Source organism: Clupea harengus, chromosome 20, assembly GCF_900700415.2.
Source record: "Clupea harengus chromosome 20, Ch_v2.0.2, whole genome shotgun sequence".
Taxonomy (NCBI): domain Eukaryota; kingdom Metazoa; phylum Chordata; class Actinopteri; order Clupeiformes; family Clupeidae; genus Clupea; species Clupea harengus.
The window spans coordinates 9387952-9407209 of record NC_045171.1 but is presented as its reverse complement, the minus strand read 5'-3'; the positions used below and the strand labels follow the sequence as shown (position 1 = coordinate 9407209).

At 43.4% G+C, this 19258-nt stretch overlaps 1 protein-coding gene across 1 annotated transcript in view; it reads right to left on the bottom strand.

The window, feature by feature from the left end:
• Window positions 1-14666: 14666 nt before the first annotated feature.
• The window catches only part of ctnna1 (catenin (cadherin-associated protein), alpha 1), a 98388-nt gene continuing 93796 nt past the window's right edge, over window positions 14667-19258 (bottom strand). Inside the window, exons 18-19 of the mRNA XM_012831883.3 lie at window positions 18559-18693; window positions 14667-17121 (exon numbers count right to left, since the gene is read on the bottom strand). Of these exons, the coding sequence (XP_012687337.2) occupies window positions 16834-17121; window positions 18559-18693 (423 nt within the window). The 3' untranslated portion in view covers window positions 14667-16833. The remainder of the gene's footprint in view (window positions 17122-18558; window positions 18694-19258) is intronic.

Here is a 19258-nt window from a genome sequence, read left to right as displayed (position 1 = left end):
ACTCCCATTTGACTTGTACAGAAAGCTCTTAAAAATCAGTATGTAAATTCATTTTTCTCACATTTGTGGACAAAAAAAGATGGATTACTCAATTGGACTTTTTTTTACATAATCCCCGAGGGATAATACTCCTGACTGCGGATGTTACATTATTTACTGCAACAGCTTATCTTGCGGGGAAAGAATGAAAGGGGGGAAAATGGAAACTAGCAATATTTGGAAGGAGTTCTTGCGATTGCCGTGCTACGGTTGCCATGGAGGGAGCTAATTAGAGAGCCTCCACATCACGGTGTGACTCAGCACTATCATTATACAAACGGCAGTCAGTAAATTAATGTTAAGTGGATGTGAACTAAAGCATTGTTTGCACAGCTGTGGCTCTGGTGAAGAAGGTAATGTGTGCATTTTGAAGCACATCCCACAGTTGTTAGCGGAGGGGGGAGGGGGGGGGTGTGGTGGCGGGGGAGACAGCTTTCATGGCTGTTTATATAAATGCTGATAACAGGTTTGCCATCTCCCTAATCTGTTTAGCCCTGTGGATTGGTTGCATAGAGTGTACAGGCACGTTTTGCACTTTAAGCCTTAAAACAGGTACTGGATTAGAAAATTGTGGAGTGTATAAGCCTTTTTTTCAAGTGCTTGTTTTGTAAGACTAGTTAACCTGAGTCACTGTTTCCCTTGTGTTTACCCTGACCACATTCCAAGTGCTCTCTCCCTTCCTGAAAGAAGTGACGCTTAAATCAGTGACATCCTCTGTAGCTACTGGTCTTTACTCTCACCCTCTCCCTTCCCCTCTCTCGGTTACATAATATAGTTATAAAACTATTAGTGCTGTCAATCGAAATATTTAACAAATTAATCGCACAATTTGCTGTGATTAATCGTGATGAATACGATTTTTGATTAAAAAAAATTCCCTCTTAAGACTGAAGCTTGTAATAATGGCTCTTTAAATGTAAAATCATGGTATTAATGTAGAATCAACATAAAAGAAGTATATTTCAATTCAAATACTATTGTTTAATAGCATCTTTTTTTTAAGCATCTTTGAACACAGATTCTCTCCTGTAAACTACAGATTTCCAGTCAAATCATCAAGACCATTAAACACAAAACCCAGGCAGCTGTGTTAATTGCGTTAATTTTATTATTTTAAAGCGTTACATATTTCAAATTAATCGCAAAAATGTACGTATTCATTTCGACAGCACTCAAAACTATTTGACTAGTATTACGTAATTAAGCGTTATGAATGGTCAGGACTAAGTGAACTCTTGAACTGTTTTATATCGAGGCAACATTCACTGTTGCATTTGTACAGTTCATCCGGGCAGCATTTCCCACTGGTTTGAGATCTCCACAGCGACTTGGCATCCCATGTCTTATCTCATGTGTGTATGTTTATTTTCTGCTTTCCGCCCATAAATACAGCACAGCATGGAGCTTTGTGGGGATGGGGGAACTGCCAGACATTGGGGGTGGGAGTTGAGATGGGGGGTGTAGGGTGGTGGTGGGGGGTTGGGTTGGGGGGGGGCCGACATGCTGTACATCATCAGTCACGTTAGCGCAAACAGATGCCGCTGCCAGCAGCCCTTTTGATCCACTAAAATGCTGCACACAACAGAAATGTTCGGACTCTTTTGCTCAACTGTTACATATTTCCGCATATTTGTCTCCCCGATTCAGCCCGTGGCAACCACCAATGTATCAATGTCAGCTTCGCCGTCGACAGACTGCAAAAGAGCAGAACTCAGCAAATGGTATGGCACATGGGTCTGTGCAAGGGGGGAACCTGATGAGACTTCCCCGGCTACACGGCGGGGCGGAGCGGCCCAAGGCGGAGCAAATTGAATCGTGTGGGAGCCCGGGCATTAATTGGCGGGCTGTATCTTCATGCCACTCAGGCTCTCTCTCCCGTGCCGGTTTCTCATGAAGTTTAATATGCCTATTAAAAGACTACTGCAGAGCAGGAGTGGTGTGGTTTTCATGATACTGCTAAAGGCGCATCACGCCACATATCAGTGCTATATAAGAGCGGGGATGTTTTTTGGGGGTTCTTTGAGCAGGGTAACTGAACGCCCGCTGCGCACTGCTCTGCGCAGAAATAGAAATGCGAGCTGACAAATGTGAAAATTCAAATAGGGCAAAAGAGCTTGCATGTCCTAACACATAAGAGCAGCGGGTCACGCGGAGAGCTGGGGAGCCAAGGGTTGCACTCGAACGAGGACGAGGAGGACCGCAGTTTGTCGCCGGTCAATTAGTCCCATTTTTCCACATCCCCGGGCGAAGGGCCCAATTAAGAAGGACGCAGGTTGGGCCATAGAGAGACCACTCACATTCAAGAGAGCTAACTAAACTGATAGGTTAAGGGCACGGGGACCAAACACTTGAGGCCATGCACTCATAATATTATGTCTCGGGACAAGCAATAAGACCCCTGCATTTGATGATCACCATTGAGTTACTGTACAGAGCCGACTAACTCTGCCTGAAGGATTTCAGTGCGGTACTCTACTGACTACTGCCATATTCTGAAATATGGATTTTAAACTCACACTCATGCATTCCGAATCTGGCAAAAGGCTGCATTCTTCAGTCGTGACAATACATTTACAGCACACAAACACACTCTTAACGCTGTCGACTGAGTTGGAATTGATTGGGTTCTGTGCAGATTGGAAAAGAGAAAAGATTAGTACTTACATGATCGTGGATCTAATGTGAGCCAGTCTCCAAACATATAGGAGCCACCAGAGCTTATGAGTCACTAGTATGGACTGTATGTATCGGCATAAATGTATGTCACAGCACAGCAGGATTGCCTTTCATATAGCCACAGATTTTGGCCCAGATGTGGCCCACACCTGGGCCAGATCAGCCCAGACTCAGCTGCCATCAGAATGACAGGACTGTAAGTAACGTCACTTTGGAGACCACCTCCTGTTAGGAACCATAAATAACAACATCATCAGCAAAGGAGTGGGTTCCACTGAGCTGACAAACTGGCTAGGACTTAAATTGCATGAGGGTTTTATTTTTTTATATTTCACCAGTAGAAACATAAATTACATGGTTTTCTTTTTTTTGGCTTTTCACATTATTATGCAGGTCTAGGTTTCTCCCTTTCAGTGGCAGGTACATTGTGAATTGTCCCATTTTTTTAAGTGCACAGAAAAGAAGTCCTGACAGGTACTTTCTGTTAGATGCACAGCAGCAACCTTGCATTATGTTTTTTGAAAAACATCATGTTCTAATCTAGACGGACTACATACTCATGTTCTAGACGGACTACATACTCTGCTAAAGGTTCTCTTGTGCCAACAAAGATGGTAGCCAACAGCAGCAAAAGAGGGGCCATTTGAGGACCAAATTCAGCTGCTTTCTGAAAGTGCCGTAATAATAAAGGAAAAGTTAGACCAGCTTTGATTTGGTCCCAGAAATATGGATTTGTCCCACACTGAATGCGGGTGGAAGGGTTAATTAACACAGTTGGTTGTTGTATGGAAAGCTGGCAAATTTTCTGATGTAACCCCACGGCGCAAAAACAGCAACACAACCCCTGTTGTGGCCCTCCATCTTGCACTGAAAACAGAAATATTACAGCAGTTAAACGGAAAATATTAAAGGGGAGCACCAGACAAAATTAAACTGGGTTCTTCTGACAAGAGCGGAATAAACATACTGCTGTTGTTTATGTAATAGGAGTGCTTGTGTTTATCGCAGCATACAGAGTGCTGGAAGCTGAGACGAAGATTCTGCATCACAAGTATACTGTCCAGCTGTAGCAACTCGCGTGGATACTGGAGAGGGAAGACATGTTAAAGAGCTTTATGTTACATAATTAGAAGAATAACGCAACCTGACACTCAACCTCTGCATGTTTTAAAACAGATTAAATAATTCAGTGGGCTATTCAAACATGTATCTCATCCTATTCTCACTGCACAACAGTACACTTGCAATGGCAAAGAGATCAACGCGAAATAAACACGGATCACAAGCAGTACCAGCAAGCGTTCAAAAGAAAGTTATTTCCCCCGCACCGTCTCTAATCACGTTATTATTCACGCTCGCCTTATTTAAATATTTACTCATTCCTCCGCTTGTTGAGTCACAACTTTTATGACACATTTGAATTTGTTTACAAATACATGTTGGTCGACATCAAATTTGCGCAAAGATATTTGTGATATCAGGCGAGAGCTACGGAGGAAGTGGTCACCCAATGAGATATCACTCAAAATAGATACTGGATTATTTGGGCACATTTCTGCTTCGTCGCGTTAATCTTGAGATTTCACAGAGAATTGCCTCTGCATCACCTCTCATCTTGTGTTATAACAACCTTCCACACGACACAACACAACACATGTTGTTGGCCCAGGCGTCGGAGGAAATACAGAGCACCCTTGACAATTCAGAAGTAAGTCCTCTCTCTGAAGGCACCTTGCGCCCTTCATAAAATACACAGCATAACAATCACCTTGATTTACCACCTCTAGGAAGGGTATTATTTCAGAGGAGACAAAATCAATAGAACTGAAACCCTTGCAAATGCCTCTTTTTGTCCTCGAGAGGTGAGTGGCTATGTCCTAGAATAATGCATCTCCTCAAGTATGCACGAATGACATTATTCTCTGATGATAATGGTGGCCCGTCGTAAAACAGGGGTCGGCCTGGTGGCACTGTCACACAGAGAAATTATTTAATATCACTTTTAATTAAGTCAGCCTACACAACAGCTCATTACAATGAAAGGTTGATTAACTCAGCATACTTGCTGCTCCGTATAGTCCATTCACTTTTATGTCCGCCTGTCTACTCACTAGCCTTGAGCCGAAGTGATCACGGGGGCCTCCACGCATAGATTTAACCTGATCTGAGACAGTAATATGGAGACTGACAACTGAGTAACAACACCTCTGGTCAGCGTGGGCCTCGCCTTAAATCACTTTCACTGCCAGTCTAAATATAATTCGTACCCAGACAAACAGCGTAGGCCAAACACTCTGAAGGGTGTTTGCATTTTGTTGTGTTAATTTGTTTTTTTTTCCTCCTGTCTACTCGAATCATTAAAAATTGAAATACACAACGCATATATATATATATATATATAAAAAAAAACTGTCGACCTGAGAGCTGAATTGGACACCTCCGCTGTTTTTAATAAGAGCACTCCTCCCCTCCTTCGAATAAAGACCGAGACGGCCGTTAATTTAGACCAACACAGCAAGACAGCCTTGTTTATAGGCCGCACAGAAAGAGCTCCCGCTAGCGACAGAGAGGACTGGAAAAAATCCCGGAGTAAATCATTTCTCAGTTACAGATGAACAAGTCGTGAAGTAGATATTTTGCATTTTCAAGAGTCGGAAAGGATGAGCAGGAGGATTTGCAGAATATTAAAATGCAAATACATTATGTTTACGGTTTTGTTATTAGGCTGTTGCTCTCTGGTTTTAGCACATATTTAACATGCTTGTGTAGGCATATACCACAGAGGAAATATAAGGCTCACATAAAAAATTAGACTAATTAATATGTTGCATCGTTGTATTTACAGCACAACACGTCTCACACAACACAAATATCTCAAGCCTTATTTGTGGTTGATTCATTTGGCATGCTCAACCGCTCTTCCAAGCAAACACATCACTCTCTCTCTCTGTCCTCTCTTTCTTCCTCGCTCTCTCTCTCTCTCTCTTCCCCCTCTCTCCCCCACGCACCCCCCGTCAGATATTTCCCCTTCCTCTAAACCACTGGCATGAAGGACAAGATTGCCTAATTGGCATGCAAAGAGGAGATGGAGCCTTCTGTTTGGGCTCTGTCATTTACTCAACAAATCACACTGTCATCCGTGATGCTTCCCCAGGCCGTTTGATTCCGAGGGCTGGGCTGGAAGGTGACAAGTCTAAGCTCAGAGCCCTCCACTAGGGACGGGGATGGTGGGGCGGGGGTCTGGTGGGGGCGGGGGTCTGGTGGGGAGGGGATCTGGGGGGTCTGGGGGCCCAAGGGCTTGGGAGTTCAGATGGGAGTCATGCGCGCACACACACAGAAGTTACTGTAATCTTACTCTTTGGCCTAATTAGCCACAAATCACATGAGTGCATTTGAAAATCATCACTAGCCTTACCTATAAAGAACACCAATAAAAATAAGCAGTTCTTCGATTGAGGCGTTTAAAGCCCATACGGGGAGTGGGGGCAGTGAAGTACATTAAGTGATTGTAGTGTGCTTTGCCCATTGACATTATGCTATGAAGGAAGAGGGGGGTAGCATGCCCATGCCCACGCCCACACATGCAGCTAATTCAGACCGAGAGGACGACCAGTTCAGTTCCAGACTCATGGTAGTCAAAATTATGGAAGCCCATTTCTGTCAATGTCATTATAATGTGAAACTTTCTTGAAGTAATGACTTAGTATCTCAAACTAATGACTTAGTACCTCAGAATAATGACTTAGTATCTCAGAATAATGAGAAGCTTTCTCAAAATCATGACTTAATATCTCAGAATAATGAGAAGCTTTCTCAAAATCATGACTTAGTATCTCAAACTAATGACAAACTCTCAAAAGGACTTAGTAACTCGAAAACTTTTACATGTTATTATTTTAAGTTTCTTGTTATATTATATAAGATACTAAGCTACTATTTTGAGAAAGCTTCCCATTTCAATCACTTACAGTATCTTTTTTTTCCATCCCATTGGCGGACATGAGCTTCCGCACAAAATAAACTCAATACCCTAAACATTTCATTAGATCACTGTGGTCCTTGGCCTACATCACCACAACTTCAATTAAAACCGCAGGAAAGAAAGAAATATATTAAAGAACATTTATGCAAATGTTGACACTTCATCATAGCTATGTAAAAGCTTCTTTTAGTGAAGAAAAAGCAAAAGCCATTTACAGTCTCCAACCCAGGTCTTTTGGCATTCAATTAATTTGTTACAGCAGCTCCCACAACAGCATTCTGCAACGGCCTGAGATATTTCTACTTGGAGTTCCAAGTTCCTTTCTTCCACACTGGCAAAAGAACAATGGCTAACAAGCTAACCTTATGCATACACCAATTCCTTCGTAGTTAAGATTAAAGACGTGCCAAGGAATGGGTCGGCGCGGTAACCAGACAGCTAACAAAAGGTGTCTGGACGCAGCATGCATTCCCCCAAACCCCAGAGTGAATGCAAAAACTGGGGCCGGGGCACTCTATCCGTCGCCTGAGCTGCCAGCCTGATCTAATTGTGAAAGCAGGATAAACACTTTGAGTAATTCGGCGTCGGTCAAAAAGGAAACCACACAAATCACCCTCCCTCAGGGGGGGGTCTGGCCAAGAAATTGGTTTAAGCACGAGTTCGCGACATGGGTACCAATGCGGACCCCCTCTTTCTTATTCTCGCTCTCTCTTCTACTCTTCCTTCTTCCCTCCATCTCATGGCCAGTCCTTTTTGCCTCGCCTTTAAAAAGGAAAAAAAAAATCGCATTAGTCGTCATTGTTATGGGGTTTATGTTTAAGGGGGGGGGGGGGGGGGGGGGGGGGGAGAGCAAGATTAAAAAGATGACTGTCTGGCAGACACAGCTGCACACCCTTGGGGGGGATCTTTGACTGATGACTTGAAAAAATATAAATCACACTCAAAGCCCATCTTCGCCATGACAGCCATTAAAATACTGTAAGAGCACCTGGAATACATATTAGCTGATTGGTAGGCAGACCACCATATATCAAAGGATTACGCAGAGCGGAATGTTTGATCGCCGGTGCTAATTTCCAGCTGCTTAAACAGCGTTTTGAGGTGTATTTCAAGTTAAACACCACCAAGTGGCTTCGGCGAACTCCGACGAGGTGGCTGAAGAAGCTCTTTTTGAACGCATTAAAACCATGTTAGCAAAGGAATAAGCTAATAAGCTAATCAGGGGAATAGGACTCGCCGCTTGGTGTGTGGTGGTGGTGGTGGTGGTAGTGGCAGCGGTGGCAGGTGGTGGAGGGATTTGTTGGCAAAGACTTGATTGCTGATCGAACGCATCCTGCCCCTGAGTCCTGCCCCTGCCACTGGATTAGGGCAGTCACAAATAATCTGGAGCCCTTGGGTGAAGACAACGAGATGCCACGATGAAGAACCTGAAGCCGCAAATCACTCTGGCTGGTCAATTAAAGCGCCCGTTGAAAAGCATTTCGGCTGTAATTACATTGCACAAATCGTCCCCGACAAGCGCACACACACGCACACACACACACACACACGTTCATCAGCGATATTTATTTCTCATAGAAAGACACTAAATGTAAACGTCAAGCGGCTGGGTTTAACCCAAACTGCCATTGTTGAGGGACGTTTCCAACCACATTACCAGTCACTGTACCACACCTGCTATTATGAACTTATTAGGCTAAGCCAGCTCTCTTGTGAAATACTAGTAAATACGTGCTTAAACTGACAGATCTCCCGGCGTTGTGTGCCTGTAAGCACCTTGCTGCCACCCACCTCAGTGCCTTTTTAAAGTGTGTTTGGTTTAGCCCCAGGGTGACAGGGCAGTAAGGGTCTTCATATTATCCAGACAGGGTTTATGGATTATGGATGGGAATCCAATCCATACGCCATTCTGACTGCAGCCTTGGATATCACACAACCACTTCTAATTCAACCTGCCCACCTCCCCCAACCCCTTGCTTTCCCACCCCCACCTATTTCGCCCCCACATCCTGGGGGGATTGCGACAGTGTGCGTTCTTCAGTTAGGCCGTGTTATATGTGTGGGTGGCGGACTCGTGTATGAAAGGGCATGATACAATTGTTTAGTGGACCGTAGGTGAGACTTCAGGCCTGATGGAGAGGTAGCAGGGAATGACTCAGACAGCAGCCCAGACACACTGCATCTGGGGCAGATGCCTCATGGGACGCTACTTATGAAGGTGTCCTCTCAGTCAACACACAAAAGCATAGTAAATATGATATACATATAAAACGTTTATGTACATCAATTGTTTGAATATTGCCATGATGACATAGGGGTCATTTCAAGCATGTCATTAAATGAACAAACATGCCATGGTGAATTACGCTTTACGAAATATCGGCTAATGACTCAAAACGCTATAAAGATGAGCAGAATGAAGGCTATTGTGTTTCACTGGACTGACAGTGCTTACAACGAAGTACGTTTAAGGGAAGGGCAGGGTAGAATGTGTGTGTGTGTGGGGGGGGGGGGGTGGAGGATGGAGCGGGGATGAAGTGGATGCTGGGATAGCATTGGCTGTGCCTGACAGGCTTTAAAGGATTGGCAATGAGAGTCAGCAGTCACAGTAAAAGTGCCTGTTCGACAGGCCCCCCTTCCCCTCACCCCCACCCCCAACCTACACCCTCTTCAGCATGGAGGGACAGTGTGTGTGTATGTAGGTACATGTGTGTGTATGGGGTGGGGGGGATGGGGTGGGTTAGGTTTACGAGATAAACGCAGGCAAGATTGAAAGCTCAATACCACATTACTAATTACACTTCTGCGAAAAAAAAGTCAAGTGAAGTCCCCCCGCGGGAAAATACTTCCATTAAACATGATATGTGGGTTACCGGGCTACTATAAACCTGACACTGCAAGCACAATATACAATTCCGTAACTTACGGCTCCAGCTCTCGGCCTGATGGCTCTCACGTAGTTAATGCGGCCTCCCAAAAGAACTGCTCTCCACATATGCCCACAATAAAACATGAACTCAGACACCCACTGCAGATAAACGTCATTATTACTGATATTCAGGGATGATTCCATCAAACAAACATAAGGGACCGTATAATTCCCTGCGTGCAGATGAACTTCCTACTCCACCCACACCCCACCCCACCAACACCACATAACCGTCTCCCAACCAAGCCAGGTGTTTATTTCTGTAACTCTAGTGCTCTGAATGTTTAATGAATATTGGAAGACATAAAGAATAACATCATATTTTACTGTGTCAGGCCTTGGTGTTAAATTAAGGCTCTGGACACGTATAGACGGAATGCAGTAACTTCCCAGAAGGCGAAATAAAACCCTGATCCACAGATTTACGAGGTTATGCAACGAATCCAAGGTAGTGTTCTCACCCATATCACCTCTTAACACAAGCCTCTCCAAGGGGCCTTGGATTTCCTTTTTATGGTCTTAAAATATATATAAATATATGAAGCACTAGCCTAAGCAGTAAGCCCTTCCTAAGATGGTCTCAGCTCCGAGTACATTTACGTTTATTAAGCTACTAACAGGGCAAGCATAAGAAATACTGATCACACTGACGCAGTGAATTGTTTGTGCTCTCCGATGTATGTCCCTGAGAATGTTGTGATTGCTAATGCTATGGGTGGTGACTTGCTTAATTTAATGCCACAATGGTCACACCACATTTGCAGTACACCAGCGACAAGGGGAAAAGCCTTGCAGTTTTTCAATTATAGCACTTTTAAACAGAAGATCACCTGAGATTTGGAATTTTCACTCACCGTGAAGTCTACAGCAAACCTTTTTCTTAACACTTACACACACACACACACACACACACACACACACACACACACACACACACACACATACACACACACACAAAAACACATGTAGTGGTCATTACTTGGTAATGGGTTAGAACATTAAACCACAAGCGCTATGTACTGCGGGCCACAAATGGGCTTAAGTATAAATCACAGGTGCTCTATGTTTGACCACATACTCACCAAGTGAGGCACTTTTACAAGCAGCGGTCTCCCACAGTGCCTAGTTATCAAGAAGCGATATCCTATGTCAAACGCATGCGTCTTTTTTGCCCTCTCATACAGCGTACATGGAAATCCCCCCCCAATTCTGCGCACCGCGTTCAGACCTTATTATTTCACGCCTCTGCTTATCATGGTGTGACGTTCAGGGAGCCCTCCTCCTCTTCTTCATCATCATCCTCCTCTTCCTTGTGGTGTGCAAAAAAAATCAAAATAGTGTCTGGCAAGTCTGTGGAGCTTCAGATGTAAATCACAGTTCTCAACACGTGCAATATCTCTTAGATGTCTGAGTTCACCCAGCACTCACTGTAGACATGCCAAAGACTTTTTGAATTTCCTTGCCAGTCTTTTCACACCTCATTGAATGCTAATACTTCAGAGGGATTTTTTTTTCTCCTCGCTTCTTCTTTTTTTTCCATATGCATCTTTTCATCGCGGAATTATGAGCACGGGGGGCCGTGAGCTTTGAGGGGGTACTCCACCAAGTTGATTGAACTGTCACACAACACCTTTTTGTGATTGATCACATTTCCGCCAGTCATGTCACCGCAATCTCCGAAACAGTTGTTGCAATGACAGCACCGGTCCAACGAGGGTGGGAACCTGGGGGAAAAGGGGGTGGGGGGGGGGGGTGCTCGATGTGAGATGGAACTGATGCACGTCAGATTAAGAAAAGGAGGTCTGAGAGATTCTAAGAGGGGGAATGATGGTGGTCTTATAATAAAGAGGAAGCACTGAGGATGGCAGGATATGGGTGAAGGTGCAGTAGAGGGCAGATGGGGGTACTAGAAAAATAACACGTTTTGATAAAAAATAAAGGGTTGGAAACTTCAGAGGAGCATGACCGAAATCCTTGAATAAAACCAAACTGACAAGAAGACCTTGACGTCAATCCAGCCAAGCCAGATCAATCTAGACTCTCGCACGGCAACTGTGACGGCTCAGGGAAAGGCATACAGCACCGTTCCCTCTGCACTCATCAAACATAGCATAGCTAAGAGGATGTGCTGTAGGCACTGTAAGAGGGGCCTTTCAACGAGGGATACTTTTCTGAAAGGGAAAGAAAAAAAGAAACCTCTATCACCATGAAGGATGGAGAGAGCACGTCTCTGGGTCAGACAGCAAAACAGCAGAATGGAGAATGAGCGAGCACATGTCTGAGAAAAAAGTTCAAACTCGAAAGCAATCGCAGGTCAGGAAAGGATGGTACCCCCTATCAACCTGGATAGATGACACACACACACACACACACAGACGGACAGAGAGAAAGAGAGAGAGAGAGAGAGAGACACACACACACACACACACACACAGAGAGAGAGTCAAGAGTAGACCCTCAGGAAAGACCATGCGTGGAAATAGGGACCTACAATGTAGGTAGGCACTCATCAAAATGGTGATTGAATGAGCCCCTACCCCCTCCTGCCAAGGACTCAATCACATTCTCAGTGGGAGAACCTCATCACTTGGTCACTCAATGCGACTCCTGTGCAAAATAAGATGTGCAATCCAGCCAAGCTGGAGGTGCTTCACCTCCCCAGGCTGAATCACCAAAGAGCACAAATGAGGTGTTGGCCACCCATCCACTAGTATCTAGATAGAATCGACGTCAAACCACAGTAGCGGCAGAATAAAATGTTTTCTGTTTTGTTGTTTTCTAGTCACTGGACAAAATAAGTGTATTTAGTGAATTAAGTAAATTGCTGCATCTAAAAATAACATTCTAAAATATAGTTGCCGAGATTAGAAAGGTTTCCAGGTTAGAAACAAAAATCTTTCCTAGCACAGTCTACATTAACCCTGCCAATAAGTAATAGACCTCTCCAAATTAACCTTTATGTTTTAAATGTAACCTTTAAGTTTTTTTTTGGCTCTGATATCATGTTTTATAATTACGACATGAAGAGATGCTGGTGCCTAAAACTAAGATGGCATTGTCTGTAACTATGGTAACACGATACATCTGTTTCTACAGTAATGTTAAGGAAGACGAAATCTATTCTATCTGAAAGGTAAATGTGTTTCATTCTGGAATAACCAAAATGGGCACTAATGTGAAATGTAAACACAATGTTCACACACTACATATCAGGCTTCAAAGAATTATTGATTATTGATCATATTAGCATGCACAGGTGATGTATACTAATGAAACCTATATCTGAAAGCAGATTGCTGCTTTTCTGTTCTGATCTTTGAGAACCCAAAAAAATTCCACCCTGTATTAAGGAGTTCTATTTGAATTTGGTGACACTTCACAGACTAACTGTGAAACAAATCATAACAACCTTCAGGCGGCTTCAAACCTTTAAACGGTGGTACGCAGCACCTCTTTGAGAGAAACAATGCAATGGGTAGGAGTGTGGATCATTTATGTAAGTCGTTACAAAATGTCACCACTTATCTGAACAAGTGGTTCACACAAGTCAAATTCTTGTTTATAAAACTGCTTTTCCTGCAGCCTTTACTCTGTCACAAGGGCGATTTAGCCTAAAAGCTCAAGCACCCTGGGAATCAACTCTCGACCTTGCCATTTCCAATACTCTGCTTCTCCACTTGAGCTACGCAGGGTTCTTAGGTGACCCTGAGCATTACGCAAAACCTGCTGAAATAAAGGCAATAAGCGGTAAAAAAGAGGGACATCTCCCACAACATAAAGGATGGGTTCACAAAAGGAAACCTTGTCATTATAGAGGCTTACTGTATTTCGATGTGAAGAGGGGCAGGATTGCTTTCCGTCGTCTTCTTAGAACAAAACACCCACAACTTGACAAAAGCACAATTGCTGTTTGAACTCCCACTGCTACTTTGACCACTGTACAGACGAGATGTGTACTCATACAGTAATCTTACCCCATATTATAAACTTTTATGCACAAATGCACTTATGATGCACTAGTCACTTGCCTGCATTCATTAATGTTTATAAGGTTGTTATGAATCATAAAATACCAGACACCCACAAATGTAAATGTTCATAATTTCCAATGACAAATAACTGTAGTTTGCTGTGGTATGAGGCTTTTCAGCAGTGGTATGTTTATATTAATATGTTCGATTGCCATTTTAACTACTCACTCTTTATGTGAATGTTCTGAGCAGGCAAACTGTGTATAACAATGCATCATGTTCTAAAAGTGAATCATGGGCTATAAAGCCCTCGTACTCAAGTGTTATCCAGCAGAGATGTGAACATTAATGGACCTGTGGCCTCTTCTGTACAATTATACAAAAAGTTCACAAACTTCCAGGAGCGCTCTTAAAAGGCACTGATGCTGAACTCAAGAGAAGTGTTAGCCCAGCGAGGGATCTTTGAACAGAATCTTAAGCGCTGGTTTCAACTCCAAAACCTAAAATTCTACAAATGTACGTCTGTACCTGGTTGCTAAGGCTAAAGATGACCCCCTCCCTCTCAGCAGCCAGTTCACTCCTGTTTCTGTGTGCAGTCTGCCTATCTATCTCTCTCTCGCTCTCTTGCGTTAGAAGCTCCATCTTTCTATTTTAAACCACTGGTATCTCAGGAGAAAGGTCAGTGTGAGAGGGTTATGAGTAACGTGTCAAATGTGTTGAGTGTGCGCATCATTCAGTTTCAAAATTGTGTCTTGAGAAGATGTTGAAATCTGTTGCCAGGAAAACCAAATATGGAGGGCATGAAATCCAATTAGGAGGGCAGTAAAAAAAAAAAAAAAAAGAAAGAAAAAGAATCCCTACCACCAGCTAATAAACCGTATTATGAATTAAACTAAAACATCAACCTACAAGTGAAGGAGGAAAGATAAAACACGCTTTTAGATTAATACGCTACCATGAAATACCCTGAAACTATATTTAGGGAAAGTGACTGATTAAGCGACATACTTTCTCTGCCAGAGGTGAAGTTCTACTGTTAATACACGTACACAAGATTAATAGTCAATTGTTCCATTTTAGTTTTTATTTCTTTATTTTTTTTTTTACATACAGAAAATACAAGTAACTGTAAAAAGTGTGCAGTATTTAGTCAAATCCCCATCAAACTGTTACAGAAAGCTAATGCTAAACAACAAACACTGCTCTTTTATGCAGAGATCACCACAGCAGTTTTTTGGAAAAAGAAGAAATGAAGAATTGAACTCCGACTTCCAGAACATGTTTTGAGGAGCCTACAGCACACAGGACATGATTGAATTATGATGGGGGAAGAAGAAAAAATAAAAAAACAAAGAAATCTCCAAATGAACACAAACACACAAGCAAACAACGAAGGAAGAAACAGCCATCTGTCAAGGGCTCTCCGCTGACCTGCCCTCTTAATTGTTTATACACGTACAAAACAAGGCAGGGAACCAGGGTACTGGGTGACGTTGCTTCAAAGACCCTCAACGCACATCCATGAATACAGATAGCATGCATGGCTGGTCCGAATGTGGGAACAACTCTGCTGTTTCACCACCCACTGCTTTGAGTTGAAAAGGTAAAAAGAAATGATAAAAAAAGATGGCTTCTACCTCACGGTGCCCCGCTACACTAAACTCCTTGACTATCGACCCAAAAAAACTCCACACTTGAACAGCTCAATCAAGTGTGGATCCCTACAGGAACAACTAGCAAAAGAACAAAAAAATTAAAAGAAAGGAAAAGTTTATATTTCTTTTGGAGACGTTTGAATGCCATACACCTATATAAAAAAAAATAAACAAGGAAAAGGAATCAAACTGTTGGGGCGGGCGGAATGTGTTTTAGATCTGCCCGTTACGGTACGGAGCACTGCCATTCCAGCCCCCCCCTTGGGGCCGACCCAGGGGAATATCGAGCTCATGGTCTGGCAGATCATTTTAGTGTTTGGGGTGGCAGCAGTTCCTGACTACAGGTCTACTGGTAGTGTCTTGGCCATTGAAGTACAAGGTTGCAGGGCAGGACTGATTAGGATGCCCTCCTGATTAATGTATTTGAGTGGATCAGTGCATCAGTGGTGATGCCAGGCTGAGGCCAAATGTATGCATTAGACTGGGAGTGTAGGGGGGTGAAGCCAAGTGTACGTATAGGAATGAGAGGGCAGGGAGAGCAGCGTCCTGTTCAGCAGTATCCCGCTGCCATACTGGGAATCACGTATTCACTCCTTAAAACAGTCAAAAACCAGGACAAATGATGTGTTTTTATCGGCACTCAGGAATGTGTGTTTGCTATTGCCTACATTGCATCCGAGTGAAATTGCAATCAATGAAAGAAACAATACAAATACAACGACAAATGAAGTAGCCAGTTATCAGATCAGGAAAAGACCAAATCCAGAGCCCTGCGTTTATTTACTTTTTTCGTGGGCATGTTAAAAAAAAATGTTAGTCAAACAAACACACCCAACTATGAATATATCAAAAGTTAATTAGATGCAGCGCAGAACATTACGGATAATGCACTTTGGTCTGAGCACTAGAAAAAAGGTTCCCTAAAATGCCTCACCCATCCTACAACAGTACTATAACTCGTATTGCTTGAGAGTGTAGAAGGCAGAGCTTGCATAGGCTTGACACCTAACACTGCAAATTAGATTAGAGGGGAGAGGGTGCCATATCAAATATAGTTCCTAAAGGCAATATAAAAGAGCACCTCAAATATAATTCTCTCTCACGCACTCACACACGCACACACACACACAAGATTATAAAATACTCAGAGATGCATCAAAGAAGAATCTTGATCTGAAGGTACATGAAGGCCCTTCTTTCCTCTCTTTAATACCATAAAATGCCCTTAGTCCAGTTGCCATTTCCTTGCTTCTATTGAGGACAGATTCATTTACAGATTAAGCATAGCAGAAGGCTTTCCAAGTGAATAAATATAAACATTATGGAGGAGTAACTGGGGCAAATAAAGAAACTGTGAATAAAAAAAAAAGGATAGTTTGCTTTCTAAGCTAAAGGAATGCTCTCAAAAGCATATATGCATCTTCTTTATATATTAAAAAAAAAAAAAAAAAGCAACAATCAAACAGACAAAATCAATCCCAACGTCTATGCTGGGAGCAACATACATTTAAGAGTGGTGAATACATGTCTTATTCTAAGCTCCCATAGCCAGTAAAGGCAATGCCCTTTGCTCAAGCCCACCTAGATGCTATCCATGGCTTTGAACTCGCTGAGGGCCTGCACAGGGTTGATATGCTTCTTGTGGGAGGAGCGGCGGACCTTGTTGGTCTTGTCGTCGTCCTTCTCGCGCTTGACCAGTGGCTTCTTCTCGGGGGCTTTCATCTTCCAGGAGACGGCCGGCATGTTGAGGTTCTGCATGCCCAGGGACCTCTGGTACTTGGTGGAGGCCACGTAGGACGCCTTCACTGTCGACACCACGCTGTTCATTAGGTTCTTGGCCGCCTGGATCAGGGACATGGCACTGTCCAGCTGAGAGGAGAAAAGGGAACGGGGGAATTATGGGAAATGAGAGAGAGAGCGAAGAGAGTTAAAAACAGAGATGATTTCACGCCTAATAATCTGTGACACTCTGAGAAGGTCACACGCACTTCACCAGAGGTGAGGTGGATTTGTGATCTCAAATAAATAGATAAATAAAAATATGATTTGTGATCTCCTCAAATAAATAAATCCAAAATAAAAACAGGAAACATGCAATAGTTGAGCCACAGGAGTGTTGGCAAGTGTGCAAAAAGGTCAGCCGTGAGCGCCAGAACTAATTGAATCTCCGCCGCTTCACGGCCTTGCAGACCTTATTGACACGGAGAAGATGTAATGGCGCCTCCACCTCCATGCCAATAACAATGAGAAGTCATTATTTTTCTTTTTCAGAGATCAAGACGATGGCGACGAAGACGAAAAAGAAAAAAAAACACGTGGCTATGTTTGTACTCTGAGAGGCAGCCTAGGCTGCTCTCTAAAAATACAGCAGAGGTAAATATCCTTTGGCACATTTTATGAGAGACAGAGAGAGAGAGCGAAAGAAAAAAAGAAAGAGGGGAGATGGTGGAATGCTTACACATAAGGGAATACTATCCCTATGGACAGGGAACATGTCGACCGTTTCTTTTTTTTATTGTTTCAGAGCTAGAGGAAAAACAAGGGTAGCAAAAAAAGCTAGATTTCACGTGGTGAGGGAATAAATTAGAAGCTAATGAGGAGAGATTACACGGGCTATTAAAGAGAGGCAGACGCATCCAAGACTTTAAACGACAAACACGGCTAGAGATTAAGTTGCTTTGAAATGAGGAGTAAGCAACACAACACACGGGGAAGGAGTAATCGTATTACGGAGGTGATGGAGCGGAGTGACAACAAGTCCTCTGTGTGTGTGTGTGTGTGTGTGTGTGAGATTACACAACAGATCATATCAAAGCAAGAGTACTTGATCGAACACACACACACGTGTACATGTGCACGTGACTGTGTGCAAGACTGTGTATATATATTTATGCAGGTGTACATCCACATTATGCTGTCTTGCGTATTAGCTTCCATGTACCAATTAGCCCATTCATTTTACTGTTGCGCTTGACTACACATCTGGCTTAAAATAAGCCCTGCGGTGGTGTTAAAGATATTATAAAAACGCAACGTCACGACCAGTAAGTTGTATTTAAATCAGTTTGTTTTATTTTCAATGGATAACCTCTACGCACTTAAACAAAACTAAGGATTGTGAAAGTTACACTTCGGCTAACCTCCTCTTAAACAACCCCCTAAAACCCAATCACATTCCATTAATCCCCAAAAGTTACGAGACGCGTCAGGAGAAATGTAGTAAGCCGAAGCAAAACTGCATGACTTGCTGCTGAGGCTGGTTGTTGTGTTCTTGTGTGACTATCTTGCTGTGTGAGAACTACTTACCCCAGAGACCACGAGCTCTCCTCCCAGGTTCTGCACCTCGGCCTTGACCTTGCTGCAGATGTTAAGCTGATGGCAGTAGAGGGCGATGCGCTGCAGGTAGGCCAGCAGGTCCTGCTTGCAAGTGGAGTCCGGACACTGGAGAAGAGAGGAAGAGGAGGGGAGGGGGAGGAAGAGGAGGAGAGGGGGGGCACGGTCAAGGCCTGATCGGACAGATTTACAACACCACGCAAGGAATTACATTTCCATCAATCTGCTTTTAAGAGATATATAAATAATGTATAAAAGACTAGCCATGACTCATCACTTTCTCCCCCCCACCCTTCCTCTGACTTCTTAGGTTTGGCTCTGAGCTCCGATGCTTTTTGAAGTAGATCAAAGCAGGTGAGGATTATTACAGAACTTGGACAAACTTCTATAATTAAAAGCCAGAAAAGAAAAGGACTGCTGGGATTTTTCAACGTCGCAACAAATTCCTCAAAGACACGCACGACAAGAGGAGTATGGATTCCACCCGCTAAAACTACCCAAGTCAAATGAGAGATACAGGATTTGCTGACAGCGTAAGAAGCGCCCAAGCTGAAGAATACACTAACAGCGGGGGGGGGGGATGGAGCTTGGATGGCGAGGGGTGCCTTTTCACACCAGAGCAAAAGTCAACATGAGAGGCCTTTCAAATTGTAATGACATGCTTGTATTCAAG